The 22,169-nt window shown below is 44.2% G+C and overlaps 1 protein-coding gene across 3 annotated transcripts in view; it reads right to left on the minus strand.

The window, feature by feature from the left end:
* The window catches only part of LOC137326903 (uncharacterized), a 134,170-nt gene extending 123,134 nt beyond the window's left edge, over positions 1–11,036 (minus strand). For 2 of the 3 annotated variants that reach the window (XM_067992289.1, XM_067992287.1), the window contains exon 1: positions 9,536–9,757. In XM_067992289.1, coding sequence (XP_067848390.1) covers positions 9,536–9,572 — 37 coding nt within the window. In that variant the 5' untranslated portion in view covers positions 9,573–9,757. Of the gene's footprint in view, positions 1–9,535; positions 9,758–10,932 lie in introns of those variants that run through there. The other variant, XM_067992288.1, reaches the window with a different exon arrangement.
* Positions 11,037–22,169: the final 11,133 nt, after the last annotated feature.

Genomic DNA, 22,169 nt, shown 5'->3' on the forward strand with positions numbered 1-22,169 from the left:
CTCTGGATCGCCACTGTACGTAGCTTTTCACCATTTAAAACTCGGATCTATCCTTTTTTGGTCCAAAATGGATGACCTCACACTTACCTGCATTGAAGTCCATCTGCCACAATGTTGTGGTCGCTTGTAAATTTCAGGTACATTAAAAGACTGGCTTTTTTTTTTAAAAACTTCTCCTATTCTAAAAATTGGTTTTCACCTGTAACAAAGTATGACACTTTAGACAAACTTTGGAACGTGATGCCTAGAGTGTGACAGGAGAGAGAGTGCAAGAGCACTGCAGGTAGATATTTCCATTGGCTAAATCTCCCTGTCTCCGTTCCCATAGCTCTAAAGTTCACACCCAGCAGGAGGACTTCAAATGGATAAAACATGAAACAACTCATTTCATAGAAGGTAACAATCATTGATTTATTTGGAAGGAATAGTTTCGAAAGTACTGGGACTGTGGAAATTGAAAGGAGTGCCAAATGACTGCAATGTATCCATGCACACAATGCACAAGTCCAAAATAGTAATGACAATTTAGGATTCATATCTATAACAGCATCTCATGAATGTTGTTCTGGAGACTTTGGGAGTTCAAACTGCAAAATACAATCTTGCCCAGCTTCAATCACTTAGAGAACGTTACAAGCAACCATGAGGAGGATTTTGAAGCATTGTAGATGCCCACTGTTCTATGGTCACACAAGGAAACCCAGTGGACACTCCAGTGACGGAGCCAAATCCATCAGGATTAGTCAGAGTTAATGGACCTTTTGTACCCCATTCAGCTCATCAGTTACCTATACAAGTGTCACCAATGTTGCACCCTCACCAAGGGGAACACTAATTTAACCAAAATGAAGTTCACAACATGCCAGAAATAAACAAGGAAGTAAAAAGCATTAAAACATGTACACCACAAACTGAAAAGCATAAAAGGAATTAAGATATTTTGCATTATTGTTCCTTGATTCTTTTCAAAACAAAGTGTTAGATACCCAAAAGCCAAAAATGGCTATATTTTCATTTGTTCATTACTTTCAGTGGAAAGGTAAATGTGAGCATAAAATGGGAAATGTTCCTTTAGCCCTGTACCTATATTTTCACTAAAATTAGTATAGAGTAAAATAAACTCCAATGTGGCTGACTCCTGTGATCTTGCATGGAAGGTCTCGTAACTTAAGAATTGAAAGGAATGGTGACCTCGTACTGGTAGTACAGGCAGATGGTTGACTGTCCCTGCAGGTCTTTGTGGCTCAGTTGGCACAGGTTCACAGTTTGCCTGGTGAGCTGAGCCTTCTCAATCGCTACTTCTCTGCCCAACAGCGTTGGTCACCCACTGCCGGGGGTGGTAACAGCTGCAAGTCACAATTGTGCTTCCAATGCCATCTTTGTTCTTGGTTTGTCTTCTCATCCTCCCCGTTTCATTGCAATCAATGGTCACTACACCCATGCTCTCGGGCAGAAAACCCTGTGTAATATTTTTTTCATTCATTGCTGTAAAAAGTACATCAATAGCTTCCTTTTGATAAGCTCATTAACTCCAAGTCTGATGTGAAATAAAATACTCAGTTTGATCTGATTTTGCAGCTATGGAATGCTGCAGAACTTCTTCATTAATGATATTAGTAAGTCCTTCACAAAAATAATTTGCAAATGTTCATTAACCCAATTTTGCAGGAGTAGAATTCCTCAGCACAGTGCTCATCATCAGTAGATAAAGTGTACTTTAAAAAAGGGTACTCACCCCCAGCACAGTGTACTTTTGACCCTGCCCTATAATCTTTGTACTTTATTTGTCCCTCATGCACACACACATGCAATACCTTCATCTCATTCTTCTGTATCTTTTCTCTTCTTTCATGCCACAACAACTTACATTTATATAGCGCCTTTAAATGTAGTAAAACGTCCCACAGGTACTTCAAACAAAATTTGACACCGAGCAACATAAGGAGATATTAGGACAGGTGACCAAAAGCTAGGTCAAGGAGGTAGATTTTAAAGTGTAGAGAGGGAATTTCAGAGCCTAGGCAACCGAAGGAACAGCTACCAATGGTGGAGCGATGAAAATCAGGGATGCTCAAGAGGCCAGATTTGGAGGAGCGCAGAGATCTTGGAGGGTTGTTGGAGGTTACAGAGATAGAGAGGAGCAAAACCATGGAGGGATTTGAAGACAAGAATGAGAATTTTTTTTAAAAGAGGCGTTCCTGGACTGGGAGCCAATGTAAATCAGCGAGCACAGGGATGATGGGTGATGGGGACTTGGTGAGAGTTAGGATACGGGCAGAGTTTTGGATGAGCTCAAGTTTACAAAGGGTGCAAGGTTGGAGGCTGGTCAAGAGAGCACTGGAATAGTCGAGTCTAGAAGGAACAAAGGCATTTTCAGCAGATGAGCTGAGGCTATGTTACGGAAATAGGCAATCTTGGTGATGGAGGATATGCGGTCAGAAGCTCAGCTCAGGGTCAAATAGGATGCCAAGGTTGCGAACAGTCTGGTTCAGCCTACATAGTGGCTAGGGAACAGAGTTTGTGGTGGGGACCGAAGACACTGGTTTCAGTCATCCCAATATTTAACTGGAGAAAATTTGTGTTCATCAGTACTGGATGCCAGACAAGCAGTGTAACAAATCAGAGGCAGTGGAGGGGTCAAGGGAGGTGTTGGTGAGTTAGAGCTGGGTGTTGTCAGCGTACACGTGGAACCTGACGTTCTATTTTCAGAAATTATCGCCGAAGGACAGCATATATATGAGAAATAGGAGGGAGCCAAGGATACATCCTATGGAGACTGGAGCTGGAAGAAAAACCATTGTAGGAGATTCTCTGGCTACGACTGGATAGATAAGAATGGAACCAGGCGAGGGTAGTCCCACCCAGCTGGACAATGGAAGAGAGGCGTTCAAGGAGGATGGTGTGGTCAACTGTGTCAAACGCTGCAGACAGGTCAAGAAGGATGAGGAGGGAATAGTTTACCACTGTCAATCACATAGGATGTCATTTGTGACTTTGGTGAGGGTCGTTTCAGTGTTGGGGCTGATGCGGAAACCTGATTGGAGGGGTTCAAACATGGAGTGCCAGGTAAGATCGGCACAGATTTGGAAGCAACAACACATACAAGGACTTAAGAGGAAATGGTGGTTGGAGATGGGCGGGAGTTTGCAAGGACAGAGGGGTCAACGGTGGCGGTGATGATGGGGAGGGGGGGCAGTACCTGAGGAGAGGGAAACATTAACAATATCAGCTAACATGGGGGCCAGGAAGGGAAGTTGAGTGGTCAACAGCTTGGTGTGAATAAGATCGAGGGAGGAGGTGGGTCTCATGGACAAGATGAGCTTGGAGGGGGCATGAGGGGAGATAGGAGAAACTGGAAAAAGATGCGAGTTCAGGGACAGGGCAGGGCAGGGCAGCGGCAGATGCAGCTGAACAGATGCTCTCAATCTTCGTGACAAAGAAGTCCATCTTCGTGACAAAGAACTCTTCACACTTGTTGGAGGTGAGGATGGAGAGGAGTTTAAGACAGTTTGTAATGGAGCAGAGAAGCCAGGGTTACCTTGGCATTCCAGGAAATGTGAGCAGTTTTGGCTGAGGAGATCCAGACCCAATAGTGCTTTATGTGGTCGAGCTAGATCTGACAATGAATGGCTAAAGCAGTTGTTCGCCATAAACATTCAAGTCTGCGTCCCTCATAATATTCTTTTTAAAATTTCTCTCAATCACATTTGCCCACTAATATCAGTAATGGTGGCCATGAAACTACTAGATTGTCATAAAAACCCATCTGGTTCACTAATGTCTTTTAGGGAAGGAAACCTGCCGTCCTTACCCGATCTGGCCTATACGTAACTCCGGGCCCAGAGCAACGTGGTTGATTCTTAATCGCCCTCAAGTGGCCTAGCAAGCCACTCAATTGTACAATCTCGCTACAAAAAGTAAGAAGAATAAAACCAGACGGACCACCCGGCATCGGACACGACAAAGGCAAACCAAGCCCAGTCGACCCTGCAAAGTCATCCTCACTAACATCTGGGGACTTGTGCCAAAATTGGGAGTGCTGTCCCACAGACTAGTCAAGTAACAGCCTGACATAGCCACACTCAGAATCATACCCTTCAGCCAACATCCCAGACTATTACCATCCCTGGGTATGTCCTGTCCCACCAGCAGGACAGACCCACCAGAGGTGGCAGCACATAGAAACACAGAAAATAGGAGCAGGAGTAGGTCATTCAATATCATCATGGCTGATCCTCTACCTCAATACCATATTCCCAATCTCTCCCCATACCCCTTGATGCCTTTTGTGACTAGAAATCTATCCAGCTCCTTCTTAAATATATTCAGTGACTTGGCCTCCATAGCCTTCTGTGGTAGAGAATTCCAAAGGTTCATCACCCTCTGAGTGAAGAAATTTCTCCTCATCTCAGTCCTAAATGTCCTACCCCATATCCTGAGACTGTGACCCCTTGCTCTGGACCCGCCAGCCAGGGGAAACTTCCTCCCTGCATCCACTCTGTCTAGCCCAGTCAGAATTTTATATGTTTCAATGAGATCCCCTCTCATTCTTCTAAACTAGAGTGAATATAGGCTGCGTCGACCCAATCTCTCCTCATACGACAGTCCTGCCATCCCAGGGATCAGTCTGGTGAACCGTCACTGCACTCCCTCTATGGCAAGTATATCCTTTCTTAGGTAAGGAGCCAAAACTGCACACAATACGCCAGGTGTGGTCTCACCAAGACCCTGTATAACTGCAGTAAGACATCCTTGCTCCTCTATTTAAATCCTCTTGCAATGAAGGCCAACATACCATTTGCCTTCCTAACTGCTTGCTGCACCTGCATGTTTGCTTTCAGTGACTGGTGTACAAGGACACCCAGGTCCCTTTGTACATCAACATTTCCCAATCTATCATTTAAATAATACTCTGCCTTTCTGTTTTTCCTTCCAAAGTGGATAACTTCACATTTATCCACATTATACTGCATCTGCCATGTATTTGCCCACTCACTCAACTTGTCTAAATCGCCTTGAAGCCTCTTTGCATCCTCCTCACAACTCACGATCTCACCTAGTTTTGCGTCGTCAGCAAACTTGGAAATATTACATTTGGTTCCCTCATCCAAATCATTGATATATCTTGTGAATAGCTGGGGCCCAAGCACTGATCCCTGCGGTACCCCACTAGTCACTGCCTCCCACCCTGAAAAAGACCCATTTATTCCTACTCTGTTTTCTGTCTGTTAACCAATTTTCAATCCATGCCAGTATATTACCCCCAATCCCATGTGCTTTAATTTGCACATTAACCTCTTATGTGGGACTTTATCAAAGGCCTTCTGAAAATCCAAATACACCACATCCACTGGTTCTCCCTTATCTATTCTACCAGTTACATCCTCAAAAAACTCCAGTAGGTTTGTCAAACACTATTTCCCTTTCATAAATCCATGTTGACTTTGTCTAATCCCGTTGATATTTTCTAAGTGTCCTGTTATCACATCCTTTATAATAGACTCTAGCATTTTCCCTACTACTGATGTTAGGCTAACCGGTCTGTAGTTCCTTGTTTTCTCTCTCCCTCCTTTTTTTAAAATAGTGGTACAGTGGTATAAGGTCAGGAGGGAGTGGCCCTGGGAGTCCTCAACATCGACTCCCGAACCCATGAGATCTCATGGCATCATGTCAAACATGGGCAAGGAAACCTCCTGCTGATTACCTACCGCCCTCCCTCAGCTGATGAATCAGTCCTCCTACATGTTGAGCAGCACTTGGAGGAAGCACTGAGGGTAGCAAGGGCAAAGAATGTACTCTGGGTGGGGGACTTCACCAAAAGTGGCTCGGTAGCACCACCAACCAAGCTGGCCGAGTCTTGAAGGACACAGCTGCCAGATAGGGCCTGCGGCAGGTGGTGAGCGAACCAACACGAGGGAAAAACTTACTTGACCTCGTCCTCACCAATCTACCTGTCGCAGATGCATCTGTCCATGACAGTATTGGTAGGAGTGACCACCGCACAGTCCTTGTGGAGACAAAGTCCCATCTTCACACTGAGGACACCATCCAATGTGTTGTGTAGCACTACCACTGTACTAAATGGGATAGATGCAGAACAGATTTAGCAGCTCAAAACTGGGCTTCCATGAAGCGCTGTGGGCCATCAGCAGCAGCAGAATTGTATTCCAGCACAATCTGTAACCTCACAGCCCAGCACATTTCTCTCTCTACCATTACCAACAAGCCGGGGATCAACCCTGGTTCAATGAGGAGTGTAGAAAAGAATGCCAGGAGCAGCACCAGGTGTACCTAAAAATGAGGTGCCAACCTGGTGAAGCTACAACTCAGGACTACATGCATGCTAAACAGCGGAAGCAACATGCTATAGGCAGAGCTAAGTGATTCCACAACCAAATCAGATCAAAGCTCTGCAGTCCTGCCACATTTAGTCATGAATGGTGGCAGACAATCAAACAACTAACGGGAGGAGGAGGAGGCTCTGAAAACATCCCAATCCTCAATGATGGCGGAGTCCAGCACGTGAGTGCAAAAGGCAAGGCTGAAGAGTTTGCAACCATCTTCAGCCAGAAGTGCTGAGTAGATGATCCATTTCGGCCTCCTCCCGATATCCCCACCATCATGGAAGCCAGTCTTCAGCCAATTCGATTCACTCCACGTGATATCAAGAAATGGCTGAGTGCACTGGATACAGCAAAGGCTATGGGCCCCGACAACATCCCGGCTGTAGTGCTGAAGACTTGCGCTCCAGAACTAGCCGTGCCTCTAGCCAAACAGTTTCAGTACAGCTACAACACGGACATCTACCAGACAAAGTGGAAAATTGCCTAGGTATGTCCTGTCCACAAAAAGCAGGACAAATCCAATCTGGCCAATTACTGCCCCATCAGTCTACTCTCAATCATCAAAGTGATGGAAGGTGTCGTCGACAGTGCTATCAAGCGGCACTTACTCACCAAATAATGTGTTCACCGACGCTCAGTTTGGGTTCCGCCAGGACCACTCGGCTCCAGACCTCATTACTGCCTTGGTCCAAACATGGACAAAAGAGCTGAATTCCAGACATCAAGGCAGCATTTGACCGAGTATGGCACCAAGGAGCCCTCGTAAAATTGAAGTCAATGGGAATCAGGGGGAAAACTCTCCAGTGGCTGGAATCATAGCTGGCACAAAGATGGTAGTGGTTGTTGGAGGCCAATCACCTCAGCCCCAGGACATTGCTGCAGGAGTTCCTCAGGGCCGTGTCCTAGGCACAACTATCTTCAGCTGCTTCACCAATGACCTTCCCTCCATCATAAGGTCAGAAACGGGGAAGTTCGCTGATGATTGCAGTGTTCAGTTCCATTCACAACCCCTCAGATAACGAAGCAGTCCGTGCCCGCATGCAACAAGACCTGGACAACATCCAGGCTTGGGCTGATAAGTGACAAGTCACAAGTGCCAGGCAATGACCATCTCCAACAAGAGAGTCTCTAACCACCTCCCCTTGATATTCAACAGCATTACCATTGCCGAATCCCCCATCAACATCCTAGTGGTCACCACTGACCAGAAACTTAACTGGACCAGCCACATAAATACCGTGGCTATAACAGCAGGTCAGAGGCTGGGTATTTTGTGACGAGCGACTCACCTCCTGACTCCCCAAAGCCTTTCCACCATCTACAAGGCACAAGTCAGAAGTGTGATGGAATACTCTCCACTTGCCTGGATGAGTGCAGCTCCAACAACACTCAAGAAGCTCGACACCATCCAGGACAAAGCAGCCCGCTTGATTGGCACCCCATCCACCACATTCACTCACCTCACCACCAACGCACCGTGGCTGCAGTGTGTACCATCCACATGATGCACTGCAGCAACTCGCCAAATGGCTTCTCCGACAGCACCTCCCAAACTCGCGTCCTCTATCACCTAGAAGGACAAGGGCAGCATGCACATGGGAACAACACCACCTGCATGTTCCCCTCCAAGTCACACACCATCCCGACTTGGAAATATATCGCCGTTCCTTAATCGTTGCTGGGTCAAAATCCTGGAACTCCCTACCTAACAGCACTGTGGGAGAACCTTCACCACACGGACTGCAGCGGTTCAAGATGGCAGCTCACCACCACCACCTTCTCAAGGGCAATTAGGGATGCCCACATCCCATGAACGAATAGAAACAATGTCTCCCATCTAAGCAAACTGTATTTGCACAAATCTTTCAGTACCTTGGTGTGAAGACTCTTAAGCATAATGAGTAACTTTAATTATGACACTTGACTGAACATTAAAAAATCACCCAGGATTGGATTTAAAAGGAATTTATTTCTGCTGCTGAGAGATCTTTTCACCTAGAGACTGAATTTTTTTTTGCTCTTTGCAGACGAATGCAGACTGTCAGCAACTAAACACAGTAGATACCACATTTATCTTTAAGAACTGGAACACCGTGCCTGACCATTCTGGCCTAATTTAACCACAACAGCTACTTGAATTTATATTGCACTTTAACATAGTAAAACATCCCCAACTGCTGCAAAATGGTCTTTCGTGGCTTTCTATAGAGAGTGAATTACTTTTTATTAATCTCTACTTTTTCCAGGAATGTCCAACCATGCATTCTGTTCCTATTCCAATTCCAAAATTGTTTACCTTTAACCTAAAATTGTACCCTAGGTGCTTGACTCCACAGCTCTGCACTTTCAAGATTACATTTCTATAAATTTCAGCAATTTCACTGCAAAAAAATCAGTAATAAAAGTTCCAAACCACAACTTTAGTGCAGCAGCTAATATCTAAGAGGGGGGGGGGGTGGAGAGGGTAAAGGAGGAGAAGAAGGGATCCTGATGAGTTAGATACAGACTGTACATTCATGACCGCCAGGCTGATGAGTGAGGTTGGGAAATGCAGTTGATGAATCGAGAATCAGGAAAGAGCTGCAGTGCGGGACCGGAGCCGGGAGAGGGGCTCCAGCCGACAGGGCACAAAGCGTTTGATTTGGTTGGGGGGGTTGTGTGTGTGTGGAGAGCCGGCAAGTCCCAGAGGAATAAGCTACTGCGCTAACAACTCTGCTGAATTTGCGCCGAGTTCCCACATTAATCAGATCTGGATGGTTTCTTAACAAATCGCAATTAAGTTCCTTCCAAAACGGTTCTGTGAATTCATGATAAATTTACGAAAAGTCACACAGCTTCCCTCCAATAGGGGGAGGGAGGGAGAGAGAGAGAGAGAGAGAGAAGAAAGGCATTTCGCAATCACTTTAAATTTCGTGCCAGACTTTTTTTGTTCTCTCCCTCAGTTTACGTTGTAATTTGTTGAAAGCATAAAATGCTCCATGAGCGAGTGTGTGTGAGTGTGTGGAGGAGGGAGGTGCGCTCCAGTCTGGCGGGTTGAGCTACCACCGTCTCGCCAGCTCCAATTCAGACGCTTTTTTTTTTGAGAAATGGCCAAAAGCATCACCATTTTCGACGGTCTGATCTCATCCACACAACCGTAAAACTGGCCTTCTTGGCTGTCCGCTCACACTCCAAAAAAAAAGAACACTTACCGGCGGGCTGCGGTAAGGTGGTTCGCTCACACTCCATCCGTCAGTTTTTGGAGTACCGGGGACCGAGGGGGGGGGGGGGACGAGTTGCCGAGGGGAAGCTCTGTGTGCTTTCGTCCTTATCTGATGGCGCCGGTGCCGACTCTTCCCCCCAACGCCTGTTGAAAGAACATGACCACATCCATCAGCATCATGGGCTTTCTCGCGAGGAGACATTACAGACTCCAACCATCAAAGGCGGATGGAAACATGCACAGCAGCACCCAACCCCCCTCCTCCCAATACACAATGGGGCCACATTAAAACCCGGACATCTAGTATTCAACTTATGCATACTTACATTTAATATTCAACTTATGCATACTTACATTTAGTATTCAACTTATGCATACTTACATTTAATATTTAACTTATGCATCCCTTACATTTAGTATTCAACTTATGCATACTTACATTTAATATTCAACTTATGCATACTTACATTTAATATTCAACTTATGCATACTTACATTTAGTATTCAACTTATGCATACTTACATTTAATATTCAACTTATGCATCCCTTACATTTAGTATTCAACTTATGCATCCCTTACATTTAGTATTCAACTTATGCATCCCTTACATTTAGTATTCAACTTATGCATCCCTTACATTTAATATTCAACTTATGCATACCTTATATTTAGTATTCAACTTATGCATACTTACATTTAGTATTCAACTTATGCATTCCTTATATTTAGTATTCAACTTATGCATACTTACATTTAGTATTCAACTTATGCATCCCTTACATTTAGTATTCAACTTATGCATACTTACATTTAGTATTCAACTTATGCATCCCTTACATTTAGTATTCAACTTATGTATATTTATTTATTTGTGACAATAAACGTTTTGCTGCAATTCTATTCAGTCGCAAACTTATGCAAAAAGTGAAATATTCTCTTCCAATCGGGGAAAAAAAGTGCTAAATGAATTATAGTTCACGCTTTTGATGTATATTTTATAAGCGTTTTCACTCATTCAGGTTTACCACGGCAACAAACAAAAATGGGAGAACCAATTTGCGTAAAGAAGTAAACACCGGCTCCTTTGCACTGCCCGTTCTTTCTCAGGCATGCATTGACCCTGGAGTGGGGTTTGTAATAAAAGCCAATGTATTGAGAATGGTCTAGTGTTTCGGGTTAGCAGGCAGCGGTCCGACCTTTGAGAGTTTGATAGGGGAGGGGGAGGTTAGACAGCATCCGTGGAGCAGAGTCCAGCTGGGTGAGATTATGGGTCTGATTATAATTGTTGTTAAAAATCAAAGTACTCAGACGCCCCCCTCTGAAGGCAGCTGGGGGTCAGACACAGAATGGACACAAATGCTAAAGAACATTTGGATTTTCTTACAATTCATCGTCCAACGAATCCCCGCTGATAGTTACTTTTTTTTAAAATTGGTGACACGACGATCAGGTGACATTTGAATTTGTTTCGTTCATTTCAACCCGGTGTTCACTCGATGGATTTAAAATCAAAAATGAAAATTACAGTTGAATTAACTCGTCTGATTAGAGAAAATAACTAGACTGAGGCAAATGAACTGATTTATTTATAAGAAAGTGAACATTTGACTTCACAGCAGCAAGTGAATGAATCTAACACTGAGTAAATATTCCAATGTCAGTCACCTGACTCTGATTCTCTTAAAGGGAAAATGTCCGTTCAGTCTTGACCTGTCTGCAGCCTTTGATACGATTGACCACAACTTCTTTTGAGCAAATGGAACAAGCACTGGCCCTCGGGATAGATTACACCGGGTCTGACTACAAACAAAGAGATTATTGTGACACTTCAGTCATTTACTGTTACTAACTAGTCATGGCTAATATTTATCCTTCAACCAACATAACTAAAACAGATTATCTGGTCATCACATTGTGAGACCTTGCCGTGCACAAGGTTTTTTATCCTCAAAAAGCCCACCTTGACCCCTCTGTCCTTGCAGACTACTGCCCCATCTCTAGCCTCCCTTTCCTCTCCAAAATCCTTGAACGTGTTGTCGCCTCCCAATCTTTCCCTCAACTCCATGTTTGAATCCCTCCAATCAGGTTTCTGTCCCTGCACAGTACTGAAAAACCCCTATCAAAGTCATAAATGACATCCCATGTGACTGTGACCGTGGTAAACTATCCCTCCTCATCCTTCTCGACCTGTCTGCAGCCTTTGATACGGTTGACCACACCATCCTCTTCCAACGCCTCTCTGGGTGAGACTGCGCTCACCTGGTTCCGTTCTTATCTATCCAGTCATAGCCAGAGAATCACTGGCAATGGCTTCTTTTCCCGCTCCCGCACCGTTACCTCTGGAATTCCCGAAGGATCTATCCTCGGCCCCCTCCTATTTCTCATTTACATGCTGCCCCTCAGCGACGTCATCCGAAAACAGAACGTCAGGTTCCACATGTACACTGACGACCCCCAGCTCTACCTCACCACCAGTTCTTGACCCCTCTACTGTCTCTCATTTGTCACACTGCTTGTCTGACATCCGGATCTGGATGAACACAAATTTCCCCCAACTAAATATTGGGAAGACCGAAGCCATTGTTTTTGGTCTCTGCCACAAACTCCGTTCTCTAGCCATCGACTCCATCCCTCTCCCTGGCCACTGTCTGAGGCTGAACCAGACTGTTCGCAACTTTGGCGTCCTATTTGATCCTGAGATGAGCTTCCAACCACATATCCGCTAGATCACCAAGATTGCCTACTTCCACCTCCGTAACATTTCCCATCTCTGCCCCTGCCTCAGCTCATCTGCTGCTGAAATCCTCATTCATGCCTTTGTTACCTCTAGACTTAACTATTCCAATGCTGTCCTGATCAGCCTTCCATCTTCTGCCCTCCATAAACTTGAGCTAATCCAAAACTCTGCTGCCCATATCCTAACTCGCACCAAGTCCCATTCACCCATCAACCCTATGCTTGCTGACCTACATTGGCTCCTGGTCTGGGAACGCCTGGATTTTAAAATTCTCATTTTTGTTTTCAAATCCCTCCATGGCTTTACCCCTCCTTATCTCTGTAACATCCTCCAGCCCTACAACCCTCCAAGATCTCTGTGCTCCTCCATTTCTTGCATCTTGCACGTCCCTGTGTAGGGTGTTTTGGGGTTATTCTCACCCTATTGATCGGTGCAGATATCTGGTCCCCAGTCTAGCCAAGGAACACTTATACCTCACAGATCGAGGGTTCAGGAAAACGGGACTTATGCTAACGCACCCGATGATGGATCATGTAGCCAAATAGCACAGAGACCACACAAACTCTGTGTTTGAATTGAATTGGAATGTTGGTTTTATTATACCATCAACATGAAGAAAATAACAATAAAAACGGTCCTACGCAGTACATTGAGTTACACACACCCACTACAGTACTTTATCCCGCTAAACTAAGAGGTTGGTGGGGACCCTGGAGACACCTATCACACACACATACACGTATGGTCGAGGCTCACCAATCCTTTGCACTTGCAGGTCTGGCTGACTGGTTCTCTCATGTAGGGTTCGTTGGTTTCGCTGGAAGCTGTTCTCCTCCCTGGAGAGCTCAGGTGAAAAAAAAAAGCAAGCAGGAACTAAGAGGAAGAGAGAGAAAGAGAGCTGGAAAAGAGATAAGAGCTAAGAAGCAAGAGAGCAAGAACCAGAGACAGTAAACAAGAGCAAAAAACAAGAGACCAAAAGCAAGAGAACAAACAAGAGAGAGAGGGGTTTCGAGCTTCCACCTATATACCCCTCTCTTACAGTAGTTTTCGTCGTTAAATGAGGCACTTCCATGTCTGTTTAAACAGTTCTCACAAAGTCCTTAAGAGTCCTTGATGGCTTTTGATGGTCTCTCATCATGTTGCAATTGCTTCTCTTGATGGGCCATTGTTCTTCGAATTCATTCCGATCGTCGAGCACTTGCCACACAAGGCTCCCTTTTCATCCCACGTCCTAGGTGTCGATTGGTTTTGCATCAGAACCGAGGCATGGCTCCGCCATGTCTGGAGCAGTTACCTCTCTCAATGGCCTACTGCCTCTCAAATTAGTGCTGATCATTGACCACCTGCTGTAGGTTTTGCATTAAGCAGCAATTCTCCCACATTCCACTGTGTTTGTTGTTGATTCGTCTGGTGACCTCTCACCTATCCTTCCATCTTAGGATTTTGGTCAATGGCCAAAGTTTTACATACTCAGGGAAAAGGTGGAATTCCCAGAATTCTTACACCTGATTTCAATTGCTCCATCAATGATGGCTGTGCCTTCAGCTGCCTAGGTCTTAAGCTCTGGAATTCGCTCCCTAACCCTCTCTGCCTCTCTACCTCTCCTCCTTTGAGACGCTCCTTAAAACCTACCTCTTTGATCAAGCTTTTGGCTACCTGTCCTAATACCTCCTTATGTGGCTCAGTGTCAAATTTTATTCGATAACACTCCTGTGAAATGCCTTGGGATGTTTTACTATGTTAAAGGCACTATATAAATACAAAGTGTTGTGCAAATTAGCTGCTGCGGTTCTTACATTACAACAGTGACCACACTTCAAAAGTGCTTAATTGGCTGTAAAGTGCTTTGGGACGTCCTGAGGTTGTGAAAGGTGCTATATAAATACAAGTCCTTCAAGTCTTTCCTTTAGTCATCAATTCTATAATAAATTGGTTTGCTCACAATCCAGCCATTGGAAGTTCTCAAGAATTTAGCCCCGATTTTAATTCTGTTCCGCAACTGCACTGCTGGGTGTGGTGTCTCCTAGATACTGATTTTATTATATTAGAATTTAATTGCTGAGGTCATTTCTAGTTTTTTTGGTGACACTGGAGCAACTTAGTGTTACCCCTACTGGTTCAATTAAAAAAGGCCCAATTTTAACTCTGGGCAGGTGGATAATGGGGTGAGTTCAAAACTCAGTCACTGTCCTAGAAAACAGGCCCAGGGTATTTTAACTACCGGGCCTTATTAGAATCTCATGGTCGTGTCTCCTGTGGTGAATTATGATCCTAGCCCCTTTGGGACTATCCCAGATCAGGTGTACTTCTTAAGCATTCACTCTCAACCTAAGGTTGAGATGGCCAAATCCTAAAGACACTGGATGGGTCTGAGGTCTGGTCTATCACTCCCCAAGGGAAAGGGACAATCCGAGAATATTACCGTCCTTCATATAGCATTTTTAGCAAGTTCCAGCCAGATTGTAATATCCTGGATATTGTGAGGGTTTGGGGGTCTCGCCTCAGTAACGTACCTCTTCATCAAAAGAGTGTACGGAGATGGGGTTCACGAGTTAGTGATACAGAAGACTATGCGAGACAATATGAAAACTATACAGAGGTTTATTCATGAAACAATTTGCAATCTACAGCTGGTGACACTGGCAATCGCAACATTAACAGTTTCTTAAAAAGGTAAAAATTATAATTTTTAAAAGTATTTAGACAGGATATCCATCAATTATCCAGGTAACTTTTACCTTAAATTCCCGAGTAATAGAAGACTATTGAGTCACCTTACTCTGATGGTCGAGAGATGCTTCAGCCCTTCTAAGCGAATCTAAAAAACTTGAGCTGACCTCTCAGAATTTATACAATTTTTTTCCCAGTTGCTTCATTTTGGCTGTGAGTGTTTTTTGTTTACGGGGCCCCTGTTGATTAACTTGGTTTCAATTCTTATGGATCAAAATCAGTTACATTTTAGCTGACTGCTGTTTTTCTTCAACCGATGTTCATTGTAAAGAGTTATCTCAAGCTTATTATGTCCATTTTATAGGGTTTATCAAGGAATGGTTAAAGGTAGGCACTCTTGACCAAATCTGCTGTTTTCATCATTTGCTTATTATGTCCCATTGTATAGGGTTATCAAGGAACATCTACTAACCTCTTTCATGCCCTCTTCACAGCAGCCACTAGCACCATTCTCTTCTCACTTGGTAACCTTTGCAGAATCACCAACATCTCTTATGGCTCCTTCCTCACTTCACAATCCACACACTTGCATTCCATTCAACACCTCCCCATCCTGATTCCATTTGCTTTTTCTCACTCTCAAGATCTGCAAAACATGCAGAAAGCCCTATTGTGCCCTCCCCTTTGTAGGAGACACCCAGTGAGTCTCGTCCTCTCTCTGCAGGACAAGGCAACACACAACACACGGGTAAGGAGTAAGTCCGAGGAAGGATCACCCAACATCATGAATTTCTCCAAACTGCAGCAGCATGCGCTGGAAATCAATGGCCCTTCCAGAGCTGTCAGAATGTATTTTGAGGCCTGGGACTTCTCTGAACAGGGTCTTTGACTGTTACTTGCACCTCTTCATGAACCTCAGAAAAACGCACTTAACTACATTAAGCTGCAGTGTGATGCCTGTCATCTGCTACTGCTCAGCCTTTCTCTTTTCTCTTTCCTCTAAATCCTTCTCAGCAGTCACAGCCTACAGAGGAAGACACCTCAGAGGAGAAGAGTACTTCTGAGGACACACTGTCACAGGCTGCATCACTCCCAAGCACCAGCACAGAGATTGAGATCCTGGCTGGGTTAGAGTGTGCGCTGGAGAGATCTGCATGTGGTGAAGCACCCAGCACAAGTAAGCAGTAGTAGGTACTGGTGGCAGGGAAGATCCAGGAGAGAGCTTGCCAGAGGGCGAGGTCCTTTCAGATTCCAGGAGAATACTGATTATCATAACTCTCTGTTTTCAATCTGATGTTTCAATCTTCACTCCCCTTGACAGCCTTCCATTTATACTTAAGCCTGAGAGCCATCAGTAGTCCTTCCCAACCACCCGGGCAGAGCAGAAGTGACCAAATAAAATACAGGCAAAGCAATAAGGGAAACCAAAAGTAACACCAACCTGAAAACCCTCCCACCAACCAAAACTCAATCTTCCTACCTCACATTCCCCTCCCTTCTCCTGTGATCTAAAATCATTGGATTCAGTTATAGCCTCTGAACCACACACAAATAACTACTGTAGTGAGCTACCAGCTATCCCCCCACTGCCACTATCTCCCAAATACTTTTATTCAAAACATTTGTCTCAGCGGAGGCTTTATACCTCAAAGTGAGCCAGTCTCTTTTCAAAATATAAATCTTCTATCTTTTGTATAGAACTGATCCACAAACTCATTAAGCCACCCTGACACTTGATCAGGATCCTTCCCTGATATGTTGACTTGGGTGGTTTGACCTAAGAGGGTTTCAAAGCCAAGTGTTACTCTTTCTGATATATATACACAGATACTATACTGAACATCTGTCTCTTTCCTTTCCTCAGACAGGAATGGTTGAACTACCAATTTAATGTATTGGTTGTATAGGGTTCAACAACCAATGTGACAGATGCCCAGACTTCTCCTTTTCTTCATTTTTATCCCATTCTTCCCTCCAAATCAGTAGTCACTGCAAACTCTGACTGCAATACCCTAAGCCCAAACTTCAAAACTGCAGACAACGATGCAGTTTGTTTAATATCTTCAATCTGTTTTTAAACATAAATTTGGGAAATCCTCTGCCAATGTCTTATATACTTGCTTCACAGATAAAACCATCCTCTCAGATCCTCCAACACAGCTTTCAGACGGACAGAAGAGCTCGTATCGAATGTGATCACGAAGAATCCTCTGGATTCCATTAAACTGAACCAGATGTTTCTGCACCTTGTACGGCATATTAGGGAAGATGTTCAAATGGTCGCTTCCCATTATTAGGACACCTTTGCTCATTATTGCCTCAAGCATCTGCAATTTTCTTGAAACCCAAACATTTTAAAGATTATCGTATCATAGCTTATCAGATCATATCTCTTCTGGATTTGGCCGAAGTGCAGTGAACTGCAATGGGCCCGCTCAATTTCTGGCTTTTAGAGATTCAAGTAATCCCAGAAATCAGGTAGAATACCCTGAAAATAAAGAATGGTATTTCTGCCTCTACCTCCTCTGGTAGACCTATTAAACATAGATTATTCCTCCTGGGGCAGTTTTCCAAATCACTTATTAGTTTATTATCAACTGCTGATGCAAAATCAATTTCCTTCAAGGCAATCTCCAATCAGTGTCTGCTCCAGACTATGGGCCAAATCTTGTGGAGCAGGACATTCCACGGGGCAGGACATTCCACGGGGCAGGACATCTAGCGGAGCGGGACATCCTGTGGAGCGGCGCAGTTAGTTAGACTTTTTCCTGCACCCTTCAGCTCCAATATAATTTGTGCCCATAACTTGCTGGATGTGCGAGCTGATAACGGCGTGGCGAGGGCAACGGGGCATCTGAAACCTTAGTGAACGACGCAACAAATAGTCTATCTCTTTAACCAATGAGATTTAAGGATTGAGAAAGAAAGAGAGGAATGACGGAGAAGGAGGGTGAATTCGAGTCAAATCAGGAATAGAGAGAGGGAAAGAAAGATTGGATTGAGAGTAAAAAAGAGATAGAAAGGAAAAGTAAGAAAATGAAATGCAGCAATGAGCCTCGACAGTTTAAATTGTTCCCTTTCTGTACTGAAGAGGTTGATTGGCATTGCATTAACAATTATCACGTTGTAAAATGGGTACTTGCGTTGTTTATTACGAGCCCTAACTTTCTGCAGCAAGTTTAATGAACAATAATGTGTAAATCCAGCAAGTCCTTAAAAATAACGGGGGTACCAAGGGTGAGATGCCGTTTGTGTGAAGCAAACGGCAGAGCTGCATAAATCGACCAACAAATTCTTGAGATTCACAACTCACGGCGTAAGTCTTAATCCCCTGAATTTTCTGGCCGATTTCCACATTAATAACGGTGTTATTTTTCCAGGAAGATTTGGCCCAGTGTGTACTCCAACTCTGCAATCTTGGTTCTATTTTCAGTCAATCCCCTTTGAAGCAAGGCTGTATATTGTTCTCTCATCTGGTCTTTGATTTTCCTGGGGCTTGGTTTGGGCTCACTGGATCATCTGGAAGCAGTGAATATGGGAACAAAATCAGACACAGCACAAACCTGCTCTAGTTCCCAAAATTCACTGTGCCATGACCATCCAGTGCACCTGGGCACACGCCCAGCAAGATCTCCCACAGCACCACGGCCTCCTCTGAAGGCGAGATTTCACTAAGCCATCGCTGCCAGGAGGTGACAAGGACTCACATTGACCCGAACTGGAGGTTTCTCCCATTAAGTTTCTCCGCTGCTTTGCACAAAGTTCATAATTGAAAGGAAGCCTACTATCTCAGGTCAAAAGGTCAGTAGGTTCAGATTGATAGCTTTGGAAGACAATCAGCAGCGCTTCACAACTTGTCACCATTTTCATAAGTGCCTCATGTGACAGTGGTACAACTTCCCTTTCATTTTATCTGCTCCTTCTACTCCTTTCCTTCTCCCTTGGTTTCTCTTTTTTTTTCCTCTCTTACTCAGCATCTTTATTCTCTGGCTCCCACTTTTTAAATTTTCTATCCTTGACTTCATTTCCTCACTTCGTTCCACTTTTCTGTCTTGCAGTTGTCTTTAGTCTGCCACAGTTCTATACTGGGTTCACTCTACTGCAGTTTTTGCCCTGCTGTATTTATTTTTCAAAATTGAGGTTTGTTTTTAATTTCCACAGGGCTGCCATTTTTTTCTCTCTGTTGTAGTTTTTATTCCTCCATTCCTTCCACATCATTACTTCTTTTTTCTTATGGAGTTTTTAAACCTGCCTTCTGTTTTTATTCTTCTTATAGCCATTGCCTCGTGCTGGGGGTGAGGGTTAATGCGAGGGTGTCTCTGCCACATGGGAGGGAAGGCTGCAGCTCGGAGAGCACTCATAGCCTCAGCCACTGGGTGCCCACAGTTATATTAATCTACAAATTAACAACAACTTGCATTTATATTGCATCTTTAACATAATCTAAGAAATGGATGCCAAGTCAAAGAGAGCTATTAAGAGGGTGACCAAAAGCTTTGTCAAAAAGGTGAGTTTTAAGGAGGGTTTTACATGAGTAAGGTGAAGAGATTTTGGGAGGGAATTCAGAGCAGGGGACCTAGGCAGCTAAAGGTATGGCTGCAATGGTGAAGGGGAGGGATGTAAAACTGTAAATGTATGCTCCAATGAGACTTGCTCCACGGAGCAATGCAAGGCTCCTGTGCCACCAGCATAGGCCCATTGGAAAAGTCTAGACTTGCATAAGTTAGCATAAAATGGGTGCAAGGCCTCTGCTCCCGATTTACCACCTCATCTGTACCTAGTGTGTGCCTTCACTGCCAGGGCACGGAAACAAAATTTCAACCCTCTAAATACTTAATGGTAATTAAAACCAAACGTTTACACCTAGTGAGTATAGTTACAAAAAGACAAATAATCATTTAATTTTGCAACAGAATATGGCAACCCCATTTCTATCAGCTAGCCGAAGGCAGTGCAAAGGAAGATTAATTTTTCTTGTAGAGGGCAAGCAAAATTTTTTCAAGAATTTGAAAGGTATCTGTGGTATTAAGGTACAAACAGATAGCTTATTGTAGCAAAGGTACAAGAATAAATGGACAGACACATTTTGTGTTACTTCTTGAAGATACCAGTTACTTATTAGAAAGACCAGTTTTATTTCTTGGTGACTCCATGCAACACACACGTCATCAGAATCTACCTTTAAACTCATCTGGAATGTAGTCCCCCTGCAAAATGCTACAGTGGGACAAATTGTTCTTGGTATACAAAGTGCCAGAATTTTGATAAAGGCCACAGTGAAATCCTGGCAAATCTCAGGATTGGGTGCTGGAAAATGGGGTGGAACGTGTTTTCACTCTGTTTTCAATCCTGCTATTTTCAGGATAATATTTTCAGAACACTGTCTGCTCCACTAAACCAGGTCAGAGTGACAAAAAAAGTTGATTAGGTTAGAATCAGAACATAACTGATTGGATGGCACATTCATGTATCAGAGCATGCCAAAGATAATAAATAGTGCCAAATGGAGTTCATTCCAAGTAAAGCAGAGCCCATAGAATTTTAACATTTATTGGGTGATTTGTTCTAGATGGTAGACTGAAAATACAACTCCCAAATTAGTTATGAAAAATTTTATTACAGCTCTACAAGAATACAATTTGTAGTTTTAAGTTAAATCAGATATAAAGGATGTAAGCCAGCAGGAAATATATCTGTTTAACAAAATGATAGTCAATAAATAATGCTTCAATATTCTTTACAACTTAAGCATCATAAATTTGAAAAAGCCAAAGCAGCAGTGGCTCAGGACCCCATCTTTCAATCATAGATATCAGTAAATTTATATGCTCATCAAAGTGACAGATGTCACAGTTGGGTAATGGAACACTTTCCCAATTTTGACACCAAGTGTTAGCATCAAATACTCCCAGATTGGGTACTGAATAACCCAAGTGGAAAGATTACCTCCCTCACCTCTGACCCAACAAAGGGCCGTAGTTTCAACCTCAGAACAGCATTGTCTGTTGCACCAGTGTGCATTTCCCACAACACCACTCCTTATGGCCTCTCTAAGTGAGATTGGCAATTCAGTACAGATAGTGTTGAATTGTGGGAAGTATTGTGCTGATAAGAAACTAGGATGAGACTCATTTTACACAGGACCTTTACAGCTGACAGAAAAAATATTGGGCCCATATTAGGAGGGAGGCGGGTTGGCAGCTGGGGGGGGGGGGGGGGGGGGGGGCGGTGTCAACTGAGCGCGTGGGTAATGCGCCCAGTGAAATCGGTGGGTTTGGCACGCGATCGTAAGTAAATTGAAGCCACTTATCTTGGCTTCCGGATTTCGCGCTGGAAAGCTGCACAGCAGGTGGACTGTGCACCCACATCGTAGGCTATCAGCTGGAGGAGCCCTATTTAAAAAGGGCAGTCCTCCACTGACTGATCCTGCTGAAAATAGGAAAAATTACAGCATGGAGCAGCCCAGGGGGAAGGCTGCTCCCAGGTTTAATGATGCCTCACTCCAGGTCTTACTGGATGGGGTGAGGAGGAGGAGGGAGGAAGTGCCCTGCCTCTGCCACCACAAAGGCCTGACTCGAGGTGGCAGAGGAAGTCACCAGCACCACCAACATATCACGCACCTGCATACAGTGCAGAAGGTGCTTCAATGACCTAACCAGGTCAGCCAAAGTGAGTACTCTTACTCATTCCCCTACACTCTGTCTGCCACATCACCGCCCCCACCCCACATCTCCTTCTGCACTGCCAACACTACTCTATCACATCACTCCTCACACCCACTGAACCCTCATCCTCATCTCACCTGCACTTCCTCACTTCCCCAGTACTCATCCCACCACTACAACTCAACCCAATCCTCATACAATCTCATGGCTCTATCTCATACTCACCCTCTCATACATTTCTTTTACGGTCAGCCTCACCCAACCTGCCACTACCTGTGCTGCAGCCACAGAGCATGCATCACATATGTGTAGTAGGAAGCGTAAGGCAAATGTGTTGTGAGCATGAAGGGGATGCACAAGGGTGTTTGAGGGTTTGTCATGGTTTTTACTTATATTTGATTTCTGATCAACTCACATTACATATTATATTATCACCACTACTGCCACGTCTTGGCCATTCTTGACTGGCTTGTGCAATAAGGCCTTTTCATGAGGTTCTCCATGAACACCCTTGATGCCACCCATTGGGTCACCCTACAGTGGGTGTAT

This window comes from Heptranchias perlo, chromosome 11 (genome assembly GCF_035084215.1).
Source record: "Heptranchias perlo isolate sHepPer1 chromosome 11, sHepPer1.hap1, whole genome shotgun sequence".
Lineage (NCBI taxonomy): Eukaryota > Metazoa > Chordata > Chondrichthyes > Hexanchiformes > Hexanchidae > Heptranchias > Heptranchias perlo.